This window comes from Phyllobates terribilis, unplaced genomic scaffold (genome assembly GCF_046119375.1).
Source record: "Phyllobates terribilis strain yellow unplaced genomic scaffold, ASM4611937v1 Scaffold_5__5_contigs__length_657084704, whole genome shotgun sequence".
NCBI lineage: Eukaryota > Metazoa > Chordata > Amphibia > Anura > Dendrobatidae > Phyllobates > Phyllobates terribilis.
In genome coordinates, this window is record NW_027362765.1 from 137,864,528 (window position 1) to 137,887,688 (window position 23,161).

At 44.2% G+C, this 23,161-nt stretch overlaps 1 protein-coding gene across 2 annotated transcripts in view; it reads left to right on the forward strand.

The window, feature by feature from the left end:
- The first annotated feature begins 674 nt into the window (after positions 1 to 674).
- ADA (adenosine deaminase) overlaps positions 675 to 23,161 on the forward strand; it is a 108,814-nt gene continuing 86,327 nt past the window's right edge. Inside the window, exon 1 of one of the 2 annotated variants that reach the window (XM_073683059.1) lies at positions 675 to 921. In XM_073683059.1, the coding sequence (XP_073539160.1) occupies positions 886 to 921 (36 nt within the window). In that variant the 5' untranslated portion in view covers positions 675 to 885. The remainder of the gene's footprint in view (positions 922 to 23,161) is intronic. The other variant, XM_073683060.1, reaches the window with a different exon arrangement.

Genomic DNA, 23,161 nt, shown 5'->3' on the forward strand with positions numbered 1-23,161 from the left:
TCTCTCGTGCTGTCTCGTACCCATCTCTCGTTCTCTCACATCCATCTCTCGTGCTGTCTCGTACCCATCTCTCGTGCGCTCTCACATCCATCTCTCGTGCGCTCTCACATACATCTCTCGCTCTCACATCCATCTCTCGCTCTCTCGTACCCATCTCTCGTGCTCTCTCCCATCCATCTCTCGCTCTCTCACATCCATATGTTCACCTATCAGTCTCTCTTTATGCATTTCTTCTTTTTCTTTTATCTATCCATCCTCTCCATCTACTCCGGGTGGTCACTGACAGAAAAGGGCCCCTGTGGGAGAAGAGTCTATAGGCCCTTTGCCGCCCAATAATGCCCTGTTTATGAGTCTGAGACAGAAGCTGCTTTAGAGGTGAAAGTTGCCCCTTAGCTTTTGGGCCCCTATGCGGCTGCATGAGTTTCACCAGGGGTATGGCCGCCCCCCTGCTATGACTACCCACATCATTATACTATATCACCTGCGCATTGCCCACCTGCGCTGCCGGACAGCGCTTCCGGGGGTCAGTGACAGGTTGGGGACACGTCCCCTTATCTGTAGTGTAACGTAATCGCCATATAATGCTGCAGTGAGCCCTGAGCAGAATGTTATTAATGATCAGCTCAGAGCGGTCTCTTATTACCCTCTATAAATACTGTGCCGCACACATTGATCCGGGCAGGTTATTGTGCTGCGCCCTTTATCTCTGCCCGGGATGGACTGTGTTATATAGAGTCCATGCTCCATAGGCCCCACACTGGGGGCAGGCATGTCTAGCAATGCCTACAAAGGGCTGGGCCAGCACTGGGGAGGGAGGGCTGGCGAAACCTGACAGTATTATCTGTCAGGCAGCAAGCAGCACAAAGGGAAAACTCTACTAGCAGAATGGAAGGGAAGGCTTGCTACTTGAATAAACCCAAGGTAAATGCATGGCTACATTGTCTCTGCTTCTGTTCTCGCTGTTACATAGGACTGCAGCTGGAGACCCTAATACTTGTACATAATGCAAACCTACTATCAGTGCAATGTGATACAGAATGCATGAATGAAACAGTCATTACCCCTGATGAGAGTGCACGGACTGTATCACCAGCTCCGGTTACCAGCATGGTTGCCCATATGGCTAGTGCTGGCCACATGGCCGATCACACAATGATACCGGAAATATTATAAGCATCTAATATGTATTTTTATGCTGCTGAATTAATTGGACATCACTCATTAAACCTTTGCAAAGTTATAGCAACTTAAAGCAGAAATGTTTAACCATTTCACTGCCGGCTTGAGTGAAACAATTTGGCACGCTGAAGTTGTACATAGGACTGCAGGCACAACTTCTGCAACATCTGTACAGAAGTCGTCTGTTTTCGTTCACCCTGTTTGATTGTACCGGATTGATGGATGGAGGGGGGTACTGATTTTGTCCCTACTCTCTGCTCTGAAAGATCAGATGCCTGCACTGAAATCATACGGGCAACATCTGCAATGAGTTGAATGTCCCATCTGCGCTTAGGTTATAGTTATATATTGGTGGGCTTTCTATGAAATTGTCCCTTGTCCCTGCTGTGTCATGGATTGGGATTTTCCACGGGCAGTAATTATAATCCTTGTACAGGGCAGTCAGATCTGTAGGTGATTAACAAGTGACGGAGGAATGATGGACAGTCAGTGATTTCGATGGATGTTGATCTTGGAGGGATGTCAGCAATTGGACATCCACGTGATAAGATTTAAGTTACATTTAATTGACATAAGCATTTTTATCTATTTTTTGGTGCAATTCAAATAATTCTTACAGTGAAGTGGAGCAGTTTTGAAAAAAAATTCCTATGTAAATTTACCTTTACTGGGGTTGACTCACATTTATAAAAAGTGCTATAACTCACAAAGGGATAACACAATGCTGCGTCACATGTCTCATTTTTCCAGATACAACAAAAAACGATTATTCCCTTCAGCGTTTTATTAGTGTGATCCGACTGTCATCACTTTTTCTTGTATATGGAGAAATTAAAAAAATGTTTCTCCACCTTCTCCATTCTATCGGTCATTGAAAATCAGACCGCACTAGAATGTCATCCGAGTGTAGTCCGATTAGTTAACGGACCCATAAACTTGCATTGCCGATTTTGATTCCACCCTCAGATCAAAATTGGACATGTCTCTGCAATTTTTCGTGGATTTCTCGGCCTGCAAAAAACTCACGTACATGTGAATGGCCCCAAAGACTCTCAGGTGCGAGCGTTATTCCGTGAAAAACACAGATAGCACTCGTACGTGAAAATCAGACGTCTGAATGAGCCCTAAGAAGAGCTGAACTCTGTGGACCAGCCATGTCCGCAGATTGCAGATGTGGCTTCTGCATAACGGACAGGTACAGGAGCTGCCTATTATTTACCTGCACTTGTCTGGTCCCTAAATAAGACCAGGCAAGTGCTTGCTGCAATTAGTTTCTTACATGGACCTCAGGTCCTTGTGGAACATAGCTCATGTGCACTAGTACGTAGGCTAGCATAGGTCCATGCGTGGTCTGTTCCCCACAGGGAGAAAAAATACGCTCATCTGAACTTACCCTTAGGTCTCATGCAGATGTCCGTGGATCTTATTCTGATCACGGAATGCACGGACTGGCCACGGATCTCATGACCCGAGCATGACAGCTTTATATATTTTTATGAGGCTGCCACGCTCTGGTCTGGAGACCCACGGTCAGTCCGTGTATTGCGGTCCATAATCGGATCAAGATCCACAGATGTCTTCATGAGTCCTTAAAATGCATTTAGACTAGTTGACCTGTGGCAATAATCAACCTCCAAATGGCTACATGTTTGCTGATCAGTGGTTGCTTAATTGTGTTTTTAGAAAGGCTACATGTACAGAAGAATCGGTAATATGATCGTTTTGGGTGCATAGTCTGTCATTGTTCTCAGCAGCACAAGTCCTGTTGACCAGCACAATGTGCTTCCGAGAAGGATGATTTATAAGCAAGCTTAAAAATAATTTCACTCGATGAATGAGAAATTTGTTCATTCATCAGGTAATCAGCAGCTTCCTTAGGCTATGTTCAAACATTGCGTTTTTGCTGCGGTTTTTAATGCATATTTATGTAAATTAAAAGCTGCTTTTACAGTACCAGCAAATTGCATCACAATTCGGCATAACTTTGTGTACCAAAGAGAGTCAACTAACCAATAAGTGGTGTAAACGTAGACTAGGCAGTCTAAAGATGCTCCAAATTTATCATCCAGTATGAGACACATTGATAAATTTGTTGCATTTTAATACTGACAAAGTTTGCACTGTCCAAAAGTTAGACTGGTTTAGTAAATGAGCTCCCCTGTATTTATGTGGCCAGCATCCAGGATTGCCAAGTCTAGTCGGAATGTGGCCGGAAATATGCAAATCTCCAGTGTACGATGCACACTCTGTGAGGATTGAAAAGCCTGCAGTCACACTTTTGCAGCAAAACTGCTGTGACTCATTTAGACATGAAAGCCACAAGATCTCAGAAGGTGTTCTATGTATTTGCCAATAAGATAAGACATTAGTAGTGGATCTATTAAGTCCTTCCGGTTATGTGACATATATGTATGTCATATGTCAGGTGTGGATGTATGGAGTGAGTCCCGGAGATGAGCCCTTTCCATACACTGCAGGTGCCAGCTGTGTTATACAGCCACCACCTAGCTTGAACAGCCATGATTGGAGCTATGTCTGATTGATGCTGTTGAACCTATTACATCAGGGTTCCCCAACTCCAGTCCTCAAGGCCCACTAACAGGACATGTTTTCAGGATTTCCTTAGTATTTCACAGGCAATAATTCCATTATCTGTGCAATACTAAGGAAATCCTGAAAACATGTCCTGTTGATGGGCCTTGAGGACTGGAGTTGGGGAAACCTGCATTAGATTGCCGCTGACAATCTCTTACACAGGCATTTAAGTGCTACTGGAGGGGCATTCCAGCGCCCATCATCATGCCCCCCACAACGACATTGCAGGGTACCGATGGGTTGCAATGGCAGATGATCCCTGTGTCCACATTTCTTGCTGTCACCACACATCTCCCAAAAATGCATTAAGAAGCGCTCAAAACATTTTCTGTACCTTAACATGGTACCAATAAACATAACAACTTGCCTCTCAAAAAAAAAGTCCTCACACAGGTTTGAGATGAAAAAATAAGTTACATGTCTCAGAAAATGATGATGTAAGCCAAATTTTTTCTGAATATTTTTTTATCCTTTAAAACATACCTTGGCAAAATGCGGCTCCTTGAATGTCCCTGTGCTGACAGGAACAGTCAAAGGGCTGGAAACAGTGGCATACTGCACCATACTGCCTCCATCTGCTCAGCATCTCCATTTCACAGGTATTTGCATACTTGGGATACAGATACTGGTGTATACGATGCGTTCCCTGGGCTGTGGGGTACTCGGTAGCCGGGCCGGTCGATGCTGGGGGTGTCACAGTGGCGGTGACCTGGTCCGTGACCCAGGGTGGTCAATAAAAGGGGATTAGTAAAAGGAGAATAAAGTTTTTATATATATTGTTCGTGACGCCACCTGTGGTATGCGGCTATATGGAGCCGCCGCTGCGGTGCAGATCCTCTGGAGCTGATGGCGACGCAGCAGAGTTGGTTCAGCTCTCCACAGGCAGAGCAAAGCTCCAGGGCAGGATGTAGTGATACTATAGGATAGATGTGGTTGGTGCGGTGTAGTGCAGGTGTTGGCGCAGGTAATGACCAGTCCACAGCTTAATGGCGGTTTTCTCTTATCTTTACTTGCGGTTTGTTAAGCAGACCGGGGCACGGGTACTAGCTGGTAGTAGAGGTCCGGACGGCCTGGGAGCAAGTTGGGGATCCACCTCACCAGGTGAAGTTGGAGGCCTTCCCTTTCCACTAATCTCTTTGGCCCTGCTGCTTGTAGCTGTGCGGTGGCCCTCGTCCCTGAGTAAAACGTCTTTTCTCTCATCCGTATGGAAGGCAGCTCGGGCCTTCCTGGAGTGTCGCTCCCACGTGGCGGTGCTGGGCCCTATGGTGCTGCTGAGCCTCCGGGCGTCTGATGGGGCTAGGAGAACTGCAGTCTCCTGCCTTCCGGATTCTGCTGCTGGGCCTTCAGTGCACCACAACCTCGGACTCCGGTGTCCGGTTCTTCTGCGCTTCTTTCCTCTGGGGTGAGCTGCCTTACAGCTCCACTCCCCTGTCTTCAACTCCTCTCAACTAACTCTCACTAACCCCGCCTCCAGATCCCAGTTGATAAGGGGAGGAGATCCCCTTGTTGGTCTGGTGCCAGGAAAGTGTTGTATGCTGGTAAACTTGATTAGGGGACCCCTCCTTGCTTCCAGGCATGGCATCACCCCTTGTAAGGGAGGCAATGCCACTGTGGCAACCGGACCCCTGGGGTGCCACATATACACTGATGGAACCAGGACGTCACTACCTTATGCCAGCTGTGCCTCAGTACACTGCACAGACCGGAGCAGCGCATTGGAGGAACAGGGTCAAGTGAGCACTTTCATTGATTTATTTTTTCATATTTTCAGAAACTGTGGGGACATCATACTGCATGAGGGGCTCTGTAGGAAAAATCATACTGAGTGGGGGGCTGTGTGGAGACATCATACTGCATGGGGGCTCTGTAGGAAAAAATCATACTGAGTGGGGGGCTGTGTGGAGACATCATACTGCATGGGGGGCTCTGTAGGAAAAATCATACTGAGTGGGGGGCTGTGTGGAGACATCATACTGCATGGGGGGCTCTGCAGGGATATCATACTGAGAGGGGGACTGTGTGCAGACATCGTACTGCATGGGGGGCTCTGTAGGGAAATCATACTGAGTGGGGGGCTGTGTGGAGACATCGTACTGCATGGGGGGCTCTGTAGGGAAATCATACTGAGTGGGGGACTGTGTGGAGACATCCTACTGCATGGGAGGCTGTGTGGGAACATGATACTGTATATGGGGGCTTTGTGGAGACATCACTGTTTGAATAGCATGGGGATATCTTACTGTTTGAGGGGCTGTGTGGGGAAATCAAACTCTATGGGCGCATTATATTGTCCTGGGAGCGGTTGATCAAGCTACAAGGGCTGATAAAACAGGAGCAGTATGATTTACTGCTTTATATCCGAGTGCAGTCCGATGTTTTACATGCACCCATAGACATGAATGAGTGCACGCGGTCTGATTCGCGGAGCCACTTGCAGCATGCTGTGATTATCTTATCATGCCGAATCAGCATGAGGAAAAATCGCTGATTTGCACTGCCCATTGGGCCGAGTGCTATCCGATAATGCATCAGAGAGCACTCTTCCAAGTTATACACTTGTGTGAGCGAGGCTTAAAAAGCAGTAAATTATATGGTTTTCATTAGCTGTTCCTGATAACAATACAGTAAACCCTATCGTAACAAGTATTAGCAGTAGCAGCTAGTCACAAACTTAATTCTGCTCAATATTGAGTCATAATAATATAAATCAATAGTAATGAGTAGAATTACGTTCGTACCGTTGGTTCAGCTCTCCAAAACAATCACCGCCCCTGTTGTAAAACATAAAAACTGTACAAGTTTGGTATCGCTGTACTCGTACTAACCCGTAGATCATATTACCAGGTCATGTTTCCACAAAATGAGTGATTTAGACACAAAACCTCAAAAAACAATGGCAGACTTTCTATTGTTTTTTTTTTCCTTCACCATTTCACCGCAACCACAACTCAACTTCACCTACAACTCATCGTGAAAATAAAAACAAGCCCCTGACTCTTGGAAGGAGGATAGTACAAAACAAAAGGGAAATAAATTAATATTGGCCCTGGTGGGAAGGGGTTTCATGTAACCTTTTAGGATTTTTCACCTCTAATCAACCATTAATAACTGTTACCAGGAAAGGTTGTACTTGGTCTGCTGCAGTATTTAGATATGTGAAATGTGTCAAAGTAACATCCACTTAAGTGCCAAGACCTAAGGTTTCCTAGCAAAACATTGACCAGAGCATCAGTGGTGCACAGTGGTCAACATGGGCCTTCTGACCGGTCTCAGGCTACCGTAGCTCCTCTGTGGCATCAGTCCAGATGGGCTATCCTTCACTCCCCACACAATAATGAGCTATGGGCACTCGTTAACCTGTCTCTGATTCATCTGTTGCCCTTTCTTAGATCACTTTTGGTGGGCACTAGCCACTGAATGCCAGGAGCGACCCACATGACCTGCCATTGGGAGATACCCTGACCTAATATGTTCCTTGCTTATTTCCTTACACCTGCACATTTTTCCTACTGTTTCTTCATCTGCTACCTATTATATCCATCAATTGACAGGTGCCATTATACTGGAATAATCAACGTTAGTCAGTTCACCTGTCATTAGTTGTTATAAGTTAACTGATCAGTGTAGAATGACTTGTGACATTTCTGGAACACACCCAAGAAGGAAATGATGGTAATGTTACGTAACATAAGTACATTCACTCTAGATGTAAAGAAGGTTTCATCATCAGACAAGTATTCTCTACTGTACGAGCAGTGAGATTATGGAACTCTTTCCCACGCAAAGTTGTGATTGTTAATTCATTGAAAAAATTCAGGGAGGGCCTGGATGAAAAATATAATATTACAGGTTTGGGTAGTGGATTAAACAATGGGGCGTTGATCCAGGGAACGTGCCTGGGCGATTTATGAATCTTAAGTAACTATTGAGGGCGAATATTTAAAGGGAGTCTGTCAGCCAAACTGACAACATAAACTAAGCATATAGACTCTATAAAATTTGCACCTAGTGTGCTAATCGCTGCCTCCATTCCACACACGTATTTTGATGCCTCTCTCAATGGGTATTGACAGTGCTGATTTGCCTGGAGTGAGTACTCTCTATAGCAGGGATGGGCAATTAATTTTCCTGGAGGGCCACATGAGTGACCGTGACTGTTGTGGGGGGCCGAACCAATAGGCTGAAATTAATTCAGCTCAATATTAATATATTAATTATAATAATTTTATATTAACATTAATTGTATCACTTAACATTGAGTTGATTTAGGCATGTTGACTAGCTGCTTCTGCTAATACATGTTATGATAGGGCTGATTATAATATACATCTTACCAGTAGCAGTGAATCAATACCATATAATTTACTGATTTTTATAAAGTTCATAAATCATATGCGCCTATTATTTAGCCCTTGTATCTTGATCAACAGCTCCCCCCACACAGTATGATGTCCCCCCAGCTCACCTTACAGTATGATATCTTGAATGATAAATTACGAGCAAGAGAAGGTATGAACTGCCAAGAGTAGTATCTGATGGATAAGGAAGTTTGATTCACCGCATCCCGGTCGGTGGTGTGGGATTTGTTTGCTCATTGGTTGGGACGTCACAATTTACGGAGGGTCTTGCTGGTCCAATGCGTTTTGGAGAAAGACGATCTCCTTCACCATAGTATCCGATGGATAAAGAAGTTTGATTCACCGCGCCCCGGCCTATGGTGTGGGATTCGTTTGCTCGTTGGTTGGGACGTCACAGTTTACGGAGGGTCTTGCTTGTCCAACGCGTTTTGGAGAAAGAAGTTCTCCTTCACCATAGTATCCGATGGATAAAGAAGTCTGATTCACCGCGCCCCGGCCGGTTGCATGAGATTCGTTTACTCGTTGGTTGGGACGTCACAGTTTACGGAGTGTCTTGCTGGTCCAACACACTTTGGAGAAAGACGATCTCCTCCATCATACCTTACTTTCTCTTGCTCATAATTTACCATTCAAGAGGCAAAGAAAGAAACATTTTTCCATCTAAGAAGGTCATGGCAAATTATACCTATATAACAGATCCCATTTACGTTAGGAGCACCTTTATTAGATGGCAGCTTTTTTTTATACAATACACTTTAATGTGTTGAAAAGTTAATTTGGTATCTATATTCAGCTTTGAAAAGTTTCTATTAGCGCACTCTTTTCTTTATATTTATTTCACCTTCTGGGCATCGACAATATGGATGATATTCAGTGCTTTTGTAATGATGACTTTTGTCTGTTTGGAGGGGAGGAATCCTCTCAGATCAGTGTGAATAAGACTGTAGAGGAGGAGAGAGCTGGACTGCCAGTATCTTTGCAAATAATTTAATGTCAGCATGTAAAAGAGATTTATTAGGGCAGGGACTAGCACATAATGCAGGGGCTTTTCCTTCTTTTGGCCTGACAGTGCATTGACTTGACTGACTTTTGTTTTGATCAGATCAGATCTCAGGTATCCATGGTGTGGCCTTTTGCTATGGAATCAAAGGTGCAGACGAAGTTCTCAGAAGCGAGGGAAACATTTTTCTTTTGTAATATTGTAATATAAGGCCATCAGAGCTCAGTGCATTGGCTGTCTGGGTGTTAGAAATGGCTTTTGCAAATTCTATGGCCACAATTAGTTCCTTGAGGGTACGAGACTGGACTGAGTGGTTGTTGTGGTACAGTTTTAAATAAACATTTTTAAAGGTGTTAGCTATTTCCTTGGGGTCGGGGGTTGGGTGGGTTGCAGGGGGAATCTGAAGGAGACTTAATGTCTTGATGTGAGCGACGTATGTACCCATCCTAAAGCTTCTTAATGCGCTGGCAGAAGGTGTCCACATGTACTTCCATATTCATATAAAATTCTGCTTTGTTTACCTACTGTCACCCTAGCTGTGATTATATCCAGGGAGTGTAAGCGCTCTCTCTCTCGAGGAGCCCATTATTCTGTATGGAGGACTATGTGGGGCCCATTATTCTGTATGGAGGACTATGTGGGGCCCATTATTCTGTATGGAGGACTATGTGGGGCCCATTATTCTGTATGGAGGACTATGTGGGGCCCATTATTCTGTATGGAACACTATGTGGGGCCCATTATTCTGTATGGAGGACTATGTGGGACCCATTATTCTGTATGGAGGACTATGTGGGGCCCATTATTCTGTATGGAGCACTCTGTGGGGCCCATTATTCTGTATGAAGGACTATGTGGGGCCCATTATTCTGTAGGAGGACTATGTGGGGTCGTTATTCTGTATGGAGGACTATGTGAGACCCATTATTCTGTATGGAGAACTATGTGGGGCCCATTATTCTGTATGGAGGACTATGTAGGGCCCATTATTCTGTATGGAGGACTACGTGAGGCCAATTATTCTGTATGGAGGACTATGTGAGGCCCATTATTCTGTATGGAGGACTATGTGGGGCCCATTACACTGTATGGAGCACCATGTGGGGCCCATTATTCTGTATGAATGACTATGTGGCGCCCATTATTCTGTATGAAGGACTATGTGGGGCCCAATATTCTGTATGGAGGACTATCTGGGGTCATTATTCTGTATGGAGGACTATGTGAGACCCATTATTCTGTATGGAGGACTATGTGGGGCCCATTATTCTGTATGGAGGACTATGCGGGGCCCATTATTCTGTATGGAGGACTATGTGGGGCACATTATTCTGTATGGAGGACTATGTGAGACCCATTATTCTGTATGGAGGACTATGTGGGGCCCATTATTCTGTATGGAGGACTATGTGGGGCCCATTATTCTGTATGGAGGACTATGTGAGACCCATTATTCTGTATGGAGGACTACGTGGGGCCCATTATTCCGTATGGAGGACTACGTGGGGCCCATTATTCTGTATGGAGGACTATGTGAGGCCAATTATTCTGTATGGAGGACTATGTGGGGTCATTATTCTGTATGGAGGACTATGTGGGGCCCATTATTCTGTATGGAGGACTATGTGGGGCCCATTATTCTGTATGGAGAACTATGTGGGGCCCATTATTCTGTATGGAGGACTATGTGGGGCCCATTATTCTGTATGGAGGACTATGTGGGGCCCATTATTCTGTTTGGAGGACTATGTAGGGCCCATTATTCAGTATGGAGGACTATGAGGGGCCCATTATTCTGTATGGAGAACTATGTGGGGCCCTTTATTTTGTATTGAGGACTACCTGGGGCCCATTATTCTGTATGGAGGACTTTGTGGGGCCCATTATACTGTATACTGGTTGGCTTTATCCAAGTTTTTCATTCTGGCCCTTTGTGTGTTTGAGTTTGACATCCCTGCTCTAGTGAAAGGGAAAGAGAAATAGGAGAGGACAGGTGTGGAGTGAAGCATCAGTGGTGGAGAATAGGAAGAAAAATTGGTCCTCGTATAGCAGATATGGAGACAAAAAAAATCTGTGTACACTGTTTTTGGAGATGTAGGAGCTAGGGTGAATGCGGAGGTGTTTAGTAGATTTCAAGGTGGCATCAGTGTTACTTAATGCTGTGATATGGTTAATCATCCTCTTCTATAGTAATGGATTCATGCTAGAAAGTCTCTATGCAGGTGTCCTTACAGACAATATTTTTTCATCTGTGTAAGCGGCCAATATTATTGTAGATGCAAAATTTCTACAATGTAATTACTACAAAATTTATTTGTTGCTGTTGTACAAATGCCAGATTCCTCCGATGCTGTTAAGACCACCAAATTGTAGTGTTTGCAGCTGCAAGTGTTTTCCAAAGCACATAGCTGGAATCCCGCTGAGTAGGTGGGTGGCTTACGGAGCTACTTGGTGCAGGGGAGGAACACACAACAAGCCATTGTGGCTTGTAGGCCAGGGTATATAGTCACCACTGATGGACACAGAATAGGATCCCTGTGCAATAACAGTATATTGACCCTTTGAAGACCAATAGTTCAGTATAACGCACAGCTCCACATGCTTTGGAGGTAGAAGTGGACCCCCTACCTCTTGCGCCCCTGTGCGGCTGCATAGGTTGCACCAGTGGTATGCCCACGCTGAAGCACGAGGGCTCAATGGTTAGCACTGATGCCTTGCTAGGGTCCTGGGTTCAAATGCCACCAAGGACAACATCTGCAAGGAGTTTTTGCGCTGGTTTCCTCCGGATACTTTGATTTCCATCCACACTCCAAAGACATACTAATAGGGAATTTATTGTGAGCCCCAATAGGGACAGTGCCAATAATGTCTGTAATCGCTGTAGAATTAATGGCGCTATATAAGTGAGGACAATATTTAAATACACTACAGAATATCTGCTATGGTCAAGATAATTAGTGCTTTTCTTTTGAGTGTTGTAGACATAATGTTCCTTTAAGGGTTATTCGCAATATAATAAATTATTTATAGGAGAAAGGATCATTTACTGATCTCTGGGGGTCCCAAGTACAGGGCTCTTAAATCTGGGAACTAAACTCAGCAGGGATCAGTGTTATATACGTTGGAGGTGCGCTTACTCAAACTCCACTGTATTCATTGTCTATTGGACTGCCACAAGTAGTCGAGTGCTGTGCAATCCCCATTTTCTGGATTGCTAAGGGTCCCAGTGGTTGCACCCCCAGCGATCAGTAAATTACCTGAAACCTTACTATCTCATGAATAGCCCTTTAGCAATGAACTTTATCATATCTGGATGTAATCTGGATGGTAGAGACACTGGGTTGTATAGGTGAGAAGACCCCACCCAATGCAGATTTTGTGGATCAGTGGAGCTGATTTGGTTAGTAGAGATTACTAACAGCAACTAATCCGTTTTTCAATCTCATTTTTCTAGCTAAATTGTGAAATTAAAACTATATCTTCCATCACATCATTGGATTTTACAACTCATCATTCAATTCTTAAAGATGCTTGCGAAATAAAGGATGACATATCATGGTGGATGTGAAACTGATATTGGGCAAGGAGGGACACTGCAACTGAAGCTCACCCTATCCTTCAAATTTATGTGCCACTAAAAGCTGAAAACAGTTGAAATCCTCCAAGCAGAAGGCAATGACCAAAGGTTAATAGCAAATCCCTCATAGGAGTCACAGATATAAGATATCTTGCCCTGTGAGGTGTAACGACAGCGACTGTAATGGGGTCTGACTTTTTGATATTGGGTTCCCTCTACATTATACACTGCTCAAAAATATAAAGGGAACACTCAAATAACACATCCTAGATCTGAATGAATGAAATATTCTCATTGAATACTTTGTTCTGTACAAAGTTGAATGTGCTGACAACAAAATCACACAAAAATCATCAATGGAAATCAAATTTATTAACCAATGGAGGCCTGGATTCCGAGTCACCCCCAAAATTAAAGTGGAAAAACACACTACAGGCTGATCCAACTTTAATCTAATGTCCTTAAAAAACAAGTCAAAATGAGGCTCAGTATTGTGTGTGGCCTCCACGTGCCTGTATAACCTCCCTAAAACTCCTGGGCATGCTCCTGATGAGGTTGTGGATGGTCTCCAGTGGGATCTCCTCCCAGATCTGGACAAAAGCATCCGCCAACTCCTGGACAGTCTGTGGTGCAATGTGGCGTTGGTGGATAGAGCGAGACATGATGTCCCAGATGTGCTCAATTAGATTCAGGTCTGGGGAACGGGCCAGTCCATAGCTTCAATGCCTTCATCTTGCAGGAACTGCTGACACACTCCAGCCACATGAGGTCTGGCATTGTCCTGCATTAGGAGGAGCCCAGGGCCAACTGCACCAGCATATGGTCTCACAAGGGGTCTGAGGATATCGCCTCGGTACCTCATGACAGTCAGGCTACCTCTGGCGAACACATGGAGGGCTGTGCGGCCCGCCAAAGAAATGCCACCCCACACCATTACTAACCCACTGCTAAACCGGTCATGCTGAAGGATGTTGCAGGCAGCAGATGGCTCTCCACGGCATCTCCAGACTCTGTCACGTCTGTCACATGTGCTCAGTGTGAACCTGCTTTCATCTGTGAAGAGCACAGGGCGCCAGGGGCGACTTTGCCAATCCTGGTGTTCTGTGGCAAATGCCAAGCGTCCTGCACGGTGTTGGGCTGTGAGCACAACCCCCATCTGTGGACGTCGGGCCCTCATACCACCCTCATGGAGTCGATTTCTAACCGTTTGTGTAGACGCATGCACATTTGTGGCCTGCTGGAGGTCATTTTGCAGGGCTCTGGCAGTGTTCCTCCTGTTCCTTCTTGCGCAAAGGCGGAGGTAGCGGTCCTGCTGCTGGGTTGTTGCCCTCCTATGGCCCCCTGCATGTCTCCTAGTGTACTGGCCTGTCTCCTGGTAGCGCCTCCAGCCTCTGGACACTGCGCTGACAGACACAGCAAACCTTCTTGCCACAGCTTGCACTGATGTGCCATCCTGGATGAGCTGCACTACCTGAGCAACTTCTGTGGGTTGTAGAGTCCTTCTCATGCTACCACGAGTGTGAAAGCACAACCAACATTCAAAAGTGACCAAAACATCAGCCAGAAAGCATTGGTACTGAGATGTGGTCTGTGGTCCACACCTGTAGAACCACTCCTTTATTGAGGGTGTCTTGATAATTGCCAATAATTTCCATCTATTATCTATTCCATTTGCACAACAGCATGTGAAATTGATTGTCAATCAGTGTTGCTTCCTAAGTGGACAGTTTGATTTCACAGAAGTTTGATTCACTTGGAGTTATATTCTGTTGTTTAAGTGTTCCCTTTATTTTTTTGAGCAAGTGTATATCATGAGAGGCTTCTCCATCTTCTGTCCATAGTTAGTGCAGGAACCTGAGTGGTGAGACCTTGTGTTTGTGCTCACCTGCCAAATATCTCTGCTCTTATCACAAGAGCAAACAACAAGTGTTTATACCATGGAGCTTATTAAAGGTATATTATCACCCTACTTTATGTCATAGTACAAACTCTGTGAGAACAAGGTTACTCTTTGCACACTGTACCTGCTTGTCACTTTTTTCTTTGCATATAAATCCACGGGTCCTGGCTATTTGGTGACACTTTATGTGGCGAGATTACCCATCTGAGGAGCCCCCTTTCACTTTTTGAAAAAAGAAAATGAGGAAAAATGTCTCTAAAATAATTCATATAGTACTAAAATAAACCCACCACACACTGCTACCATAGAGTGACGCCACCATAACAAACACATAAAGTACTAAAATATGTCAAAACAATACCTATATCATACCTATAATATCACTACTGAGTACAAGGACTGGTTGCCTTGGGGTAGAGCTCTAGTTTGGTTTTCTTCATCTGGGGCAAAGTTCAGTTTGTTGTCCTCGTATCTACCCTAGGCAAGGCATAGTGGCTTGTTGGCTCCTTTTCCCCAGCACTAATTAACCAATGCACATGCCTGTTTACCTTGGGATGAGATTTTAGGAAGAGCCCCAACACCAGGACCTCCACTGTAGCCCCCATGTCTAGTACTGTCTATTATAATATCACTCTATGAGAATCTGTTGTGCATCTGATAAAAGAGAGATGTCAGAAGGTGAAAAATACTTGATTCTTAAAGGGGTATTCCGATTTCCAAGATCCTATCAAAATATGTAGTAGGTGTAATAATAATAATAGCAAATACCTCCAATTAGAAATGTAGTATAGTTCTTCTGATTTTCTGTGTCGCTTACCCAATGTGCAGGCATTACAGAAGCTTAGGTATCCATGGTTACGACCACTCATATAGTGACAGTTAGTCATGGATACCACTATCCCCACTATCAGTATTCGGTCAGTATTTTTTCTCAGGAGTGGGAGACAAAACCAGGTGAGGAACAATCAGAGAAAAGGTCTAATAGAAACAAGTCACCAATTCTGCATTTATCGCCCACTCCTGGTTTTGTCTCCCACTCATGAGAAAAAATACTGACCAAATACTGGCCAAATAGTGATAGTGGGGCCGTGGCCTCAAACTAATATACGGTACTTCTGCTGTTTTCAGTAGACGCTTACAAGTCTTCCCAGGCTGAGAACAATGCCAGATCCACTACTTAAAGCAGTATTTGCAAATATGAAAAATATCCTCTATCTTCTGCATAAAGGATAACTTCCTAATTGCTGGCGATCCAACCGCTGGGACCCCCACCAATCCCGAACTGGGGCTCTGAAGAGTCCTGTGTGAGCAGTGGTCGATCATGCAAACTGCTGCTCCATTCATTCTAATGAGAGCACTTAAGACCAGTTGTGCAAAGTGTGGTACCATTAAGAATGAATGAAGCGGCAGTGCGCATGATAGATCACCGCTCTATTCTTGGGATTGGTAGGGGCCCCAACGGTTGGACCCCCATTGATCGGGAAGTTGTCCCCTTTAATGGGAGAATTCATTTTCATATACTCCCAGCTCAGTGGGAGTTGTAGTTTCTGAACAGCTGGAGGTTGTCCTACTCCGGGGAGTATGGAGAATTTGGATGTTTTACATGTGGAATTAGTGTCTACAGCTCTAGCAGCTTTGCCTGAATAAATACCATGCATTTCTACATGTGTCTCCTCACAGCAATTACCAAGGGGTTTGTTTCATTGTGGTCGCCAGCTTTTATTCCCAGGAGAAGCAGCAGATGGCTAGATCTTTCTATTGCAGCAGCTATCATGGGAGAAATGTAGAATAACCTAGGCCACCAGAGCAGATGGGGCGATTTTGTAGTGGCTTATGGAAGTGGATCCTGAGCGGGAAGTAAAACTCTATGACATCGGTGTCAAACTCAAGTACCGAAGGCTGAATCCGGCCCGTCATGTCATTCTATGCAACCTGTGAGGTCAGGACACACTTCAACACTGCTCCGACCGGCTCTCCACTTTCCCCGCACGGAGAGATGGTGTTGAAGTGTGTGATGGAGCTCAAAAGCTAAGTACTGGTTGCGTTCTACATTGACACAGCCAGTGCTTAGAAGAGGGGGCAGAGCCAGCACAGGGGGCTGATGCGATTTTCAAATCTGAGCAGATGCATCCAACACAGATGCAGCCAATATAGGGGGTGGTGTCAGCACAAGAAGCGGGTGCCATCTATGTGAGTGAATAGTGCACACTGTGAACACAGTCAGCCTGCACAAATGGTGAACGCAGTGATCGCAGTAAGCCTGCATGAATAATGAATGTAGTTATCGCAGTCAGCCTGCACAAACGGTGATCGTAGTCAGCCTGCACAAAAAGAGAACATAAAGAACGCAGTCAGCCAGCACAAAAAGAGAACATAAAGAACGCAGTCAGCCAGCACAAAAAAAGTGAACACAAAAAACGCAGTCATCCAGCACTTTTGTGTGGTTCCATTTTTTAATCAGAGCAGACACAGTCAGTTCTTAGCATAGGGAGCAGTCCATCTTGTTTTGCGAGGTATGGCCCAGCTCTCTTAGCCCTACTACCAAGGGACATCTCTCTTAGCCCTACTATCCAGGAACAGCTCCATTTTGTGAGGTAAATATTTCCCTGCCTGTTTTTACAAAGTGTTTTACCTCAAAGAAAGAATCATTTGCTTCCTCCTCTGCCCAGGAGATGTGGTATGATCAGACCATTTCCATGTATGGCCAGACACAGATTATCTCAGCACAGGAACATTTTTTTAAACACATTTAATTGTGGAACTTATTATTATTCCAAGATGTATTGATTAAAATGTACGGTACTTTGTTCGAGGGAAAACCCCTTTAAATGTCTAAGTCCTCCTAGTAAAATAAGAAAGGCTTTTATTCACCACACTCCAGCAATGACGGCATTAGATCTTCCAGCGCTCAGGTAACATTATGTCATGTGAACCCTACAGCTAATCAACAGCCGCTGATTGGCTGCTACTCATCTACAAGTGCATCTCACTAAATTAGTATATCATCAAAATCATTTCAGTTCTTCAATACAAAATGTGAAACTCAGATATTATATAGAGTCATTACAAACAGAGTGATCTATTTCAAGTGTTTATTTCTGTTAATGTTGATGATTATGGCTTACAGCCAATGAAAACACAAAAGTCATTATCTCAGTAAATTAGAATACTTTATAACAACAGCTTGAAAAAGGTTTTTAAAATCCGAAATGTTGGCCTACTGAAATGTATGTTCAGTAAATGCACTCAATACTTGGTCGGGACTCCTTTTGTCTCAATGCAGCGTGGCATGGAGGCGATCAGCCTGTGGCACTGCTGAGGTGTTATGGAAGCCCAGATTGCTTTGATAGCAGCCTTCAGCTTGTCTGCATTGTTGGGTCTGGTGTCTCTCATCTTCCTCTTGACAATACCCTATAGATCCTCTATGGAGTTAAGGTCTGGTGAGTTTGCTGGCCAATCAAGCACAGTGATACTGTTGTTTTTAAACCAGGTATTGGTACTTTTGGCAGTGTGGACAGGTGCCAAGTCCTGCTGGAGAATGAAATTTCCATCTCCAAAAAGCTTGTCGGCAGAGGGAAGCATGAAGTGCTCTAAAATTTCCTGGTAGACGGCTGCGCTGACTTTGGTCTTGATAAAACACAGTGGACCTACACCACCAGATGACATGGCTCCCCAAACCATCACTGATTGTGGAGACTTCACACTAGACCTCAAGCAGCTTGGATTGTGGCCTCTCCACTCTTCCTCCAGACTCTGGGACCTTGATTTCCAAATGAAATGCAAAATTTACTTTCATCATAAAACAACACCTTGGACCACTGAGCAACAGTCTAGGTCTTTTTCTCCTTGGCTCAGGTAAGACGCTTCTGGCGTTGTCTATTGGTCATGAGTGGCTTGACACAAGGAATGCGACACTTGTAGCCCATGTCCTGGATATGTCTGTGTGTGGTGGCTCTTGAAGCAATGACTCCAGCAGCAGTCCACTCCTTATGAATCTCCCCCAAATTTTTGAATGGCCTTTTCTTAACAATTCTTTCAAGTCTGCGGTTATCCCGGTTGCTTATGCACCTTTTTCTACCACACTTTTTCCTTCCACTCAACTTTCCATTAATATGCTTGGATACAGCACTCTGTGAACAGCCAGCTTCTTTAGCAATGACCTTTTGTGGCTTACCCTCCTTGTGGAGTGTGTCACTGACTGTCTTCTGGACATCTGTCAAGTCAGCAGTCTTTCCCATGATTGTGGAGCCTACTGAAACAGACTAAGGGACCTTTTTAAACACATCGGAAGCCTTTGCAAGTGTTTTTTGTTAATTATTCTAATTTACTGAGATAATGACTTTTGTGTTTTCATTGGCTGTAAGCCATAATTATCAACATTAACAGAAATAAACACTTGAAATAGATCACTGTTTGTAATGACTCTATATAATATATGAGTTTCACTTTTTATATTGAAGAACTGAAATAAATTAACTTTTTGATGATATTCTAATTTATTGAGAAGCACTTGTATATTCCTTCACAGCGAACATCCAATAATTGGCTGTAACATAACACTGTAACGTAAATGTTGCAAATAAGCATAGGCTTTTCTTATTTTACTTGGGGGACTCCGGCATTTAAGAAGAGGCTTATCGAAGTAGCGGACAACCCCTTTAAAGAATACTCAAATGGTAACATAGTTTACAGACAAAAATACAGGCATTTAAGTAAAAATAATGACCCAAAGATGTTCAGATGTACCGTACTACTTTTGCAAGTTTTTCATTCATCTGTGTAGTTTGTTGAAGCCATTGTATTGTTGTTCTCTAATTTTAAACATTTTGAAAGTGATGATTAAAGTTATTTTTAAGGTTAAATATTGCAAAATATTTTTTTCTCTACTGGTTACATCTGTTTAGTAAGCAGTATTTTGTGGCCTTGTGCACAAAAAGCAGAAGGTGTCCTTTTGCACAGTATGGCCAGCTGCATGTAGCAGTGATATGCTATGTGCCCACGATGCAGAAATATATTTTTTACGCTTCTCCCTGGCAGGAAAAACGCATGCGGATTGTACATGCGGATTGTACATGCGGATTGTACATGCGTTTTTCCTGCCAGGTAGAAGCGTTTGTCAAGCGTTCTTCACATGCATTTCTGCATCCGGGTTGTCAAGCTCTTTTCCAAGCGATTTTAGCATCACTTGGAAAGTGCTTGACAAATTGGTCACACTATATAAATCCATGCAACCGGCATGAATTTATAGTAGTGTGACCAAGTTAGTTAAAAAAAAGAATAAGAATGGTAAAAAATAAAGATTATACTCACCTTCCGATGGCCCCCAGTCTTTTCTCCCCTGCGTCTGGTCTCTTGCATTGCTCGCGGTGGTGTGAAAGGACCTTTCATGACGTCATTTAGTCATGTGACAGGTGCCGCGACCGCCGACGTCACATGACTAAATGACGTCATGGAAGGTCCTTTTAGACCATCGCGAGCGGCCCAACACACCGGACACATCGCTATGGAGACCGGGGGCCATCGGAAGGTAAGTATAATCTTTATTTTAAAATATTTTTTCACAGGTACCATGGTACCTGTGTCTGGAGGAGAGTTTCCTCTTCTCTACACCTGGGTACCATCCGCACATTGAATCGCATAATATCCACATGTGCACATGTAGTGATGCGGATATTATGCGATTCAATGCAAGTCAATGGCGGCAATTACGCTGCGTGTCCGCAAAATTAATGGACATGCTGCGTATTTTTCCGCAATGATAATCCGCAGCGGACATTTCCGCAGCATGTGCACAGCACATGCGGATTATCATTGGGGACCATGGGGCACGTATTACCAAGCGTTTTTTAAGTGTTTTCGCTGTGGAAATTCCCTGCAAAAATGCTTGAAAAACGCATAGTGGGCTTGCAGCCATATGCCATAAGTCTTGACCAACACAATAAGAGTATGTTCACACAGGGCATTTTAGGTGCGTTTTTTTCTGTAAAACCTGCTCTCTTGGCAGTAAAGTTTCTGCCTCAAAAAAACAGGTTTTGCTTGTTTTTTTGCTGTGTTTTTTTGCTGCGTTTTTGTCACTGTCCATTTGTCTCTTATGCATGCTGATAAAGTTTAGAAAAAAACAAATTACCTAATTCAACTTCCACAGGTTTTGGCACACAAAAAAATGCAACAAAAAAACTGTTGTTTATTTCAGTGTATTTTCCATAACCCATTGCTTTCAATGGGTGAAAAACGCTGAAATAAAGTAGAAAAAATGCTGAAAGAAGTGACATGCTCCATTCTGCAAAAACGCAGCTCTTTGACAAAACAGTCAGGAAAAAAAATAAGCTGTGTGCATGAGATTTCTGAAATATCATAGACTTTGCTGGTACTGTAAAACACTGCTGAAAGTTTGCATTAAAAAACGCACCAAAAAACGCGCTGTGTGAACATAGCCTAATAGGGTAAGTGTCCTTGCGCACCAGGGAATAGACAAAATCAGATCAGTAGAGAATGGCCACAGCACTACCCCTGATACTGTAGACCCTCTCAGAAGTGGAAGATTGACAGCACAACACTGTATCACCAGGGACTGGCATGCTACTCGGCACTAAAGGATGGTCATTAGGCTTATACGTCTATCACTTTCTCCAAACAGAGTGGTCAGATCAACTACTAGGTAATGATATTGCTACAAGGTCATTAGAATATAACACTGTCTCCCTAGGAGTAGAATGGGGAAAGTCCACAGGGGTGTTTGCTCTAGGCACAAAACTCATAGGGTTGCAAAATTTCTAAAGAAAATAAAGAATGTAGCAGTGGCATTGCTAGTGATGAAGATCCAGGGCTGTACACATGACCGAAATATCTTACAAGCACCACATTGAACTGTATCCTCAATACTCGAGATATATATACTTAGTTTCTATGGTAGAGCTGGGAGTCATAGGCTACTGTAGGCACATGGCTGACAAGACGTCAGCGTCAAGGCGCAATGGTGTCACTGCTTTTTACCGCCTATACCGAGCCCCGCTTTGTACGAAATGGGAGAGAGGACTGGTCACTTTGATTAGATAAGTATAAACTTTTTTTTGTAGGGAGTGTCACAAAGGTGGCATTATTTCTTTTGGAGAGGGCACTCATGAATCATCATTACTATTTCAGAGGGAATTAATACTTTTTAAAGGTGGCACTCTTGGTGCATTATTTTGTTTTAAGTTGACACTCAGAGGGCACTATTACTGGGTTAGTGTTAGGCTCAGCTGGTGATGTGGATTCTCTAAACCCTCAGGTCTGGGTGGGCACATGGATCCTGGGCATTGATGAAGCAAGCAGGAAGGCATGTGGGTGGCAAGGACATGGCACACACAATGAATCTCGGGAGCAGCAGCGATGAATGCAAGCATGAACAGCACAGATGGTGGAGCACACCAAACATAGGACTGGAGTCTCAATTCCAAGACACACATGTTTGTCTTAATGAGCCTTAAATAAGTCTAGCGAGATGATGTCATTGATCAACTTACAAAACCCCACGTGGAGCACAACAGAGGACAGCGGACTTAGGGGAAGGAAGAGTAGCCTGGGATACTGCAAACACCACCACTGGGTCACCATAAGGGATGAGAATAGCACTACTCCATTGCAAGCCGATGGACATAGCATGTCTGGCTTATAACTATCACCAGATCATCACCGCCTACACCCACCACCAGTGAGTCAATTGGGGGTGGGCAATGTGTCACTAGTGACTTTGGAGCTAGGATTCCAGAGAGTAAAGTTTATACTTAAAAATGTATGAATGGGAATCTACTCTATGTGTTTCTGCTGTTTATAGAGGATATAGATAGAAAATTAGAGGGGGCTTTTGTTTGCGATAATTGTGAAATTAGAAGGAAAAAGGTTGAAGAAGAGATTTCTGCTTTTTTCTATCAAAGGTTGTGTATGGGGGCCTGAACTTCTACAATGTGGCTGCGAAGGCACGCTGAGAGGAACAAAGACACGTAGGTGATATTTACATAGCTGGCTCATTTCTGAAGAGCTGACCCTGGCTTTCTTGACAATTTGAGCTTTCAGTACACAAGACGGAGGCCTGGAAGAAGAATGTGCTGTTTATTTACTTTTACTGGTGAAGCTCTTTTGGCTTTTTGGTTTGATTTCCGTACAAGATCCCCTTAATACATAGGACATCTTCCACAGTGCCACATCTGGAACAAGGTGGGGGACTCATGCATGATCGGCAGGTATTATACACCAGTCCCAGCTATTAAGACAAGTGTGTGATACCTGCCGATCACGTACACCTCTTGGTAGGTACTGACCAGATGTCGTCAGCACCACCAGCCTCCCAATGCAGGAGTGAGTAGCTTGGACAACCCTTTTAGGTCCATATGAGCATGCTCTAAGTGGTAACAGTTACACACCTATCGCGAGTATCCCGGTCTTTGCCTCCTTCACCCTGGTCCGCGGCCCTCTGTTGCGCTGCACATCAGGTTTTGACCTATTTAAGGTCCATTGACATACACACCTTTGCATGGGCGTACCCACCGTGGGGTGGGGGGGGGGGGCAGCTG